General features: G+C 42.2%; 1 protein-coding gene across 1 annotated transcript in view; it reads left to right on the top strand.

Moving 5' to 3' along the window:
- The window catches only part of LOC111871025 (SKI family transcriptional corepressor 2), an 18,002-nt gene extending 12,691 nt beyond the window's left edge, over nucleotides 1–5,311 (top strand). The window contains exon 4 of the mRNA XM_033754068.1: nucleotides 5,270–5,311. Within this exon, the coding sequence (XP_033609959.1) occupies nucleotides 5,270–5,311 (42 nt within the window). The remainder of the gene's footprint in view (nucleotides 1–5,269) is intronic.
- The last annotated feature ends 2,870 nt before the right edge of the window (nucleotides 5,312–8,181 follow it).

Raw genomic sequence — 8,181 nt, 5'->3', positions numbered from 1 at the left:
GGCCTGCCCCTCTGGCTTTACGATCAACCTGTGGGCTGTTGAGAGCAGACACGAGCCTAGAGGGGTAAGAATTTTTCCTGAGCCAAAATAATATTTTATTTGTGAAATGAGAAATAGCGTGTTCAGCCACAGGTCACAAGGGGGAGAAGGGGGGAGAAAATTTGTCTAAATGTTATCAACAAAAAATGAGCACACGGCTGACAAACATAGGGCACCATGTAACATAAATTCTTAAAATGTGAAAAATTAAACAACACAAGGATTTTATTCTCTCGTTTGTTGGCACTGGGGTGGGGTGAGGTGGGGTAAACTACTTCTTTCTGTCTTGGTGCATCTATTCAGACAGTTACGAACCACCAGACAATACGGCGTCAGATGGTGGGATCATGGATTGGAGAGAATTTGAGGAGAAGCGATTGTGATCTACTTGAGTATTATACCGTCATTTGTTTGGAGGAACTGAGGAAAACGACGAAAAGCCGGTGTATTGGAACTGAGCACCTCGCGCATGCAGTTCTACCGTTAGGCTCCTATCTGCACCAGATCAATACCGTCCACTCCATTTCATCCTCTTTCTATAAGATCAATTGCAATGTCATTAGCCTACTTCTCTAGAGTAGGCTTATGCTATCACCATGCTGTCTGTGTGTCTGTTTATCTCACCTTACTAACTTCTGGTTGCCTGAATCAATCTGTGTGAAACTTGGTATGTATATCATGACACCTAAGACCATCCGAACGGCGTACTACGTAAATCCCTCCCATCACTCTGTGTGGTTCTGTATGTTGCGAAGCAACTCCTTGGTAAAAACGTTACTGCGGTAACGAATACACAAGTAGCAATGCAGGAATTGTTCGACACGTCGTTTTCTATGGGATACGTGTCATATCAAAGCAGAGTCTGTGGGTCTATCTGTGTATCCCCTTGTTGGTGCTAGGCAACGGTTCGGCAAACAATTTCCCACGGTATCGAAGAATTGTCGGAGGTGCTTTTTTATTAAAGGAAAGTACTCTACTGACTTGTAATTCCCAATTATTATCACATCTACGCATGCGCCTTCCACGTCGTCTCTTTACTTCCCTTCTTACGCATTAATCTTCAATGCGATCTACATGTCCACCGCTCCCATCTCCTCGCTTTGACTATCCTCTCTATCGGTGAGTATAAGCTCATTATTCCCTTTCCTTCTGCCCACTGTTAGTTCCTCTTCTCTTCAGCGGCCTGTTCTCAGGCATCGTCAGCTCTTCCCGTGACATGAGGCCACGCTGCACCTTTATAATTCTGTATGCTCAAGCCCTGCGATTTCAGATAGCGGGCGAGAAGGTAATACTGTACCTTCCGCACAGAAACATCCTTCTAATTTAACATGTTCTTAATGTCTCCACGAGTGTAATTTGGTCTCGTTAACGATTTTATAATTTGATTTAGAATTGCGACCCACTTAGTTTCACCTAGAGGATGGCGAACTTGCAAATTAGGCACATGCAAATGCTTGGTGTCCACTCCAGTAAAACCACAAGTTGTGCTCAATTAGGAATGCACATTAGGCATGAAGGTGGCATAACGGGGCACGCGGCAAGCGTAGTTGGTTCAGACACTGCGCTACAAGAAGGAAGGTCGCGGTTTCGCGGCCCGATGAGATGGATATAATCTTTCCAATCGCACCATGGCCCTGGGATCAACTCAGCCTCTAACATAAATGAGTACCAGGAATCTTCTTGGGGGGGGGGCAAAGAAGGTGTGTTTACTGATCCGTTGCATAGCAGTAGACGCCCAATTACTGGCGCCGGAATATGCTTACTAAGTTATTGCCTAGCAATGGTTCTATACTTCACAATATCAGTGAAGAGATGAAGCTCATGTTTTGATAGGGGAGTCGATAAATTAATGATAACATTGCATATAAATACATATCGCAATAATTATATTACATTAAGAAAAACTATTATAACAAAAAGAAAATAAAAGAGGAATTGTCTCAATTAGAAAAAAGAAACAAATTTTATTGCACAATAAACTGAACATGAGGGACATTTAAATGATAGCCACTCGGAATATGAGGGGGGAAGATAGGGAAACGTTAAGGTAAATCTCAGGGAAGTGGGTTATGAGAATCGTTGGGATGACTGGTAGTGGATTTTGGCCAGTTCTTGGCTTGGTATCAGATGTCCTTAATCTTCAGCACTATTAGTCGACATTAATGTGCATCTCGTATCAGAACGCGTAAACTAACACTAGCTAATGTGTGGTACGTACATGTGCTTGCTGTGCGGGGAAGTATATACACATAATGTGGATCTTTCCACTGAGTCCACATCCTTAGTTCCATTTCATGACGGCGATGTGAGGCTTGCTCCATCAATCTCTAAGTAAGAACCTGTTATGACTAAGTTATGAAAAGTTTTATGGTCGATACAATTATTGTAGAGTCGCTACATTGTGTCTACCTGTTGCCTTCATAAATCACCCCACACACACTTTAATCATGTACAGTACAGTCCCACACACAACACTGTTACTCTGGCTTTACAGTCTGTCGACATGTGCGTGTCTAGCTGAAGTACAAGGAAAAGGTAAAGGTATCGCCTCCATCTTCAGGGTAGAAGTAAAAAAGGACAAATCCACGAACAATGAACCAGCATGAGCAGGTGGCTGCAGCCTCCTTTTTCTTCTACCCTCAAGATGGAGGTGATGCGTTTCTCCGAAACGTGAGTTTATATAATATTTACATTGCGCCTCGTCCCAGAAGACGGAATTCTTCATAGTCACTGCCGTGAAAACCTCAAATGTTACACAAGACTCCTTACCTCTGATCTGTTGAACTATAAGAAACGGACCGAAGTGTTGCACACCAGCGGAATTTCGTTATAAGCAAATATATGTATGTACCTCGTAGGTTTATATACATTTTTGTATCCGTTTTGTGTGGCCGCATGGTCTGTTATAGCGAGGGAAAGCATTATCATTAGAAGTTCTGGTAAGAATGTATGGCGTCCACTTCTTTCTAAATGCATCCGTGCATATGGGGAATCTAGCAAAGAACCAGCATCACTACAAACTCCGACTACGTCAAATTTATCACAGAGTAACAATCTCTCACCGTCAGTGAATTTTAGCATGTAAACAAAACCTCACACACAAGTACCTGCAAGCAATACTGACAAGCCTGAACTACAATGGTCTATTACTTACTGAAATCTCAATATACGTACATTTCGTGGGGCATTCGTCTTATCTTAGTGTTTACTTACTTACTTACTTACTTTCTTATGGAGCTGAGCCTTTCTTGAGGAGAAGCCAAATCTGCAGCTACTCAAGAATTTACCAGCATTTTATTAAACCCGAAGGTTCATTACTGTGTTCTCAAGAACCCTCCACTGGTCTCTATCCTGAGCCAGATAAATCCAATCCCTACCATCCAATCTCTCTAGGATCTATTTTAATAGTGTCCACCCACCTGAGTTCTGGTCTTCCCAGTGGTCTCTTTCCTTCCGGCTTTCCCACCAATATCCTATATGCATTTCTCTTCTCCCCTATTCTTGCTACATGCCCTGCCCACTTCATCCTCCTTGACTTTATCATTCTAATTGTATTTGGAGAAGAGTACAAGTTATGAAGCTCCTCATTATGCAGTTTTCTCCAACCTCCTGTCACTTCATCCCTCTTCGGTCCAAATATTCTCAAACACCCTCAGTCTACGTTCCTCCCTTAATGTTAGAGACCAAGTTTCACGCCCATACAGAACCACAGGCAAAATTATAGTTTTGTATATTGTAAGTTTTATGTTTCGGACAGCAGACAAGACAAAAGCTTCTGGACTGAATGGTAGCAAGTATTACCCGGGTTCACTCTCCTCTTAATTTCCTTCTGAATGAGGTTCTGATTTGTTATCGTCGTTCCCAAACATCTGAACCGTGCCACACATCTTAGTGCTTTCGAAAGATAAAGGTAAAGCTGTCCCTGCGCTTAATTAAATATTACGCCGTGGGGACATGCGGTGAGGTGTAGGCGAAGTCCTACTATCCTTGACTTTGGCATTAGATGGAGCTGAATAGCTGCCCCAGGCTGTTCTGATCCTGGTAGCCTTTGCATATGAGCCTCGGTGCATCACTGGGCCGGTCAGGCATGTTGCCTTTACCGGGAATCGAATCCCGATTACTCGGTTATCCATCCCGGAGCTCGTCGCTCTACAGACTGAACTAACCCAAATTATTTTAACAAAAGTTGTGCAATTTTTTAAAGTCTACTACTATTCTACATTTGAAGATACTGCGGTACATAATTTGGCCGTAGTCGATTTCGTCTTACAATTTTTCGTGGTAGCCATGTTGATATTGTTAATTGTAAGGAATTACAATGTACATTGATTGGGTGGCCTTAGTAAGGTACAAACATCGTGAAAAATATGTTATTTTCTTTTAAAGCAGACGTAAAGAAAGCAGGGTAACGTGCCGGAGTGGACACGGATGAAATTATACAGCGAGGAACTTAGAATGCCTTCCCTTTCCATCATATTTTCTAAACTAAACCCGAATTAGACAAGTATCTCGAACAGAAGAAAGAAAATTCATATGTAACTCCTGCGAGGAAACCGTACGGAATAGGAGCCCTTGGGAGACAAAAGACGGAGGAAAGGAATTAGAACTGAACTAGCCGGGTTCAGGTCCAGTAGTGTGCTTCTGTTTTAGCGTTCTGGAAGCTTTGTGTACTGATTGGTATGATCCAGCCAGGGCACGGACTATGGCAGGATAGGAGGGGATAGCCAGATATCTGGCAAAATAAAATATCAAACACTGATACCGAAAATTAAATATATTTTCTTTAATTATTCTTTTGTCCAGGATACTATAAGTCAATCAGTAAACATAGCTTTAAAAGAAATGAATTTAAAACTCCGAATACTGCTTTTTTTTTTTTACTTTGTCCACCGTTTGGTACTCTAGAAACTAGAAAACTTAAGTTTCTAAGCAAATTTCCTGCTTGCCCCTCGTCGGAAGGAAAATACTGGCAGCCCCCATTCGTCATAGATGTTAATGTGATCTGTGAGGTCACGGGTGCTAATAAAACGACTTCTCGCAGGATGTAACGCTGTTTAGTTTGGCAGTCAGGTACGAGTTTCTGAGGAAGCCGTTGTACCCGTCTTCCTCTGGCTCAAGTGAAGCCAACAGTCGCCTCCGATACTCCGTTACTCAACTACCAAACCACACGGCGTCACATTCTAAGCTATTGTAATCATGAGTGCTGCTTATGCTTGATTTATTCTTGCAGTGGCAGAAAAAGACTATAGAAATTAATTTTGGCGAGGGATGAGAAGTCACTTTCTTCAACCTCCGACGGACAGGCTTCTGTTCCTGCTTGGAGTGTACTGCTTTGCCGATGTTTGCTTACGAATTCTGAAACGGAAAGTAAAGTGACAAGCGGACAATATCGAGCGAGCGCGCGTGCGCACGCAGGCTGTTGTGGTCCAGTTGACCGGAACGGAACACGGGGTGGCGGCGACCTAACGGTGGCTAATTGGATGGGACCAACAGCTTCAAAATGCGTATCTAAGTTGGCCTGGTTGGTGCTCTGAACGAAGTATCTTACTGAAAACAACATTTCTGTCAAATTTTCGGCAAATGTAATTTGACAAAATCATGATTTTCTTTATTTCCTTCATGTAAAATATAATGGTGACTTAAAACAGAATCGTTTTCATCCAAATCCTTTCAATTTAGAATACATCATCATGCTGCTCGTATTTTTTTTGNGGGTGGCGGCGGCAGCTGCGACTTTGATTTAATAACGGACATGATAACATTGGAAGCAGATATCATGCGAGTTGTCTGGATTTTGAAAATAACTTTCCATTAGATCATTTGATTTTTCAATTGACCTAATCCTTCCAGCCGCACTATGATCCTGGGGTCAACTCAGCCTCTGACAGAAATGAGTACCAGGAATATTCTTGGGGGGTAAAGGGCGGCCGGTGCATAAGTCCGACAACTTCACCGCCATCTGTGAGCCAACTGTTTAGAAAATGCGGTGGCCTCGAAGTCCCAAAACCCTATTTGTCTTCACGGTCTGTTACAGGGACAGCTTTAATATTTGTTACTTTTTTACTTTGTTGAAAAGAGTAATAACAACAATGTTTGTCGAACACAACGATTTTGACCTTCTATTTGTCTGTGAAGTAACGGTTCACAAACAAAATTAAGTGAATTACTGCCACCAAACTATCACGACTCATCGTCCGGGAGAAATGTTAAAAAAGGCCAAGAAATAATTTGCAGTAAGCGTCTTCAAGTACTTTTCAAGAGGACATCTTCTGAAAACTGAATAACTAAAACAATTTTTCTCTGAAGTGAAGGTAAAGTTGACTCTGTGCTTAGTTACTTAAGCACTACGCCGTGAAGACGTATAGGGGAGTAGATGTACAGATCCACGTCTTCTTGACTCCGGCAGTAATTGGAGGTGAGTGGTCAGCTTCACACCCCGGCCGCTTTATCCCAGGGGGAAAGAGCCCCCTGTATCCATTGGGTAGGAGGCTGGTGGACCCCAGAGCCGGTCTGGACGACGGGGAGAAGAGAAAATTCTTGACCCTACCATGACTCGAACTCCGAGCCCTCGGTCGTCCAGCGTGTAGCCAGTCGCTATACCGACGGCGCCATTCCGGCTCCTCTGAAGTGAAGGTTCTCAGATGAAAATTAGTGGTGTCAGATATTTACGGTTTATTAGTTATGCAAGAACTCAACATAGGTCAAGTGACGGTGAAATCCATTTGCTCTGCGAACAAGGGTGCGTAACCAACCTTACGGAAGGAAATTCCTATGTAAATACGTGTGTATTTCCCACCAGATCATGAACACCGGAGTAAATCTCTGGCGCACGGATGACGTTCTCAGAAACTTGAGTCTAAACGATCAAAAAATAATGCCAATAATTCAATAAATAATTGAATATAGACCTTAGTACATTCTAACGATGTAATCAGAGTTATGTAACGGCGTGTATTGGACTCCTTTCCTTCGAATTCCTCAGACTGAGACTGAGTTAGACGCAAAGAAGGGAAGATGCCACAATACCCAGAACCATAAATACTGGTTAGCAAATCAGCCAAGTACGGTTATACGACATGTAACCTACACAGCAGAGAAAGTATTTAAGTACATAAAGAAACGAATTTGCCATGGGCGGGGATTCTCAGTAAAATCTGCTTAAGGATCCTTGCTTCCTTTCAGTACATANGTTTCGGAAGCTGGATCTGTTTCCGTCTTCAAGTGAGAAAGGAAGACACCTACTCAGTGATTGAGATTAGCTCTTTCTAAGAGACCCAACTGAATGGGTGTTTCTTTCTCACCTGAAGACGGAAACATATCTAGTTTCCGAAACGCCGTGTCCTCTATTACATAGAATTCCGGAAGATGAAAAAAGTCCCAAACCTAGTAATTCTGTGTGTCATTCACCATCGTCAGAACCCTTTAGACTTTGGTAATATCTATTCGTATGCTCGAAAAAAACACAATCAAGTTCGGAAATGCATCCGTAGACTGATAATCGCTGTACATTCGCTCACTTGTGTTTCGTTATTGTGCAAACCTTTAGGCGTACGAGAGTACCGTACTGGAAATAAAACCTGTTTATCGTTTTTCTCTGTACAACTTCTGTTCACAACTTTCTCAGATCGGGTAAATCTGTTGCCAGCTACATTCAAGACACGAGCAGAAGCACACATAGGTCTTCATGTAAAGCAAAATGAAACCTGAAATATTTACAGAATTTTTCATACAATTCTCTTACATGCAATCGAGTTGATTCATTTGTACCCACGGACAAGAAGAGTTGGAGCGCTATGGCAGCCATTATACACGAGAATGTCTTAAGTCTTAAAAAATATATTTCTCAGCTAGTGGGACTTTGGAGGGGATACGAGGGCTCTAAAATTAAGTGAGTCACAAGAAACGTGAGTATCCGTGTGTTTTGTGTGGTCCTCTCAGTAAAAATTTTTGTTTAGTAAATAGTATTAAGAGATCGATCTTTTGAACGGGGAGTGCAACGTGTTTCCTTTGAGGTACGAAATGTATTTCTGTTTTATTCGGAAAAAATCAGTCTTTATACACCCTAAATATTTACCTGTTTTACTTCTTAAGCTTTACTTTCCCTCAAATGTACTTCTACCAGAATAACGAGCGGGCTCTGCC

The sequence above is a fragment of the Cryptotermes secundus genome, unplaced genomic scaffold (assembly GCF_002891405.2).
Source record: "Cryptotermes secundus unplaced genomic scaffold, Csec_1.0 scaffold1606, whole genome shotgun sequence".
NCBI lineage: Eukaryota > Metazoa > Arthropoda > Insecta > Blattodea > Kalotermitidae > Cryptotermes > Cryptotermes secundus.
This window is presented reverse-complemented; position numbering and strand designations above follow the sequence as displayed.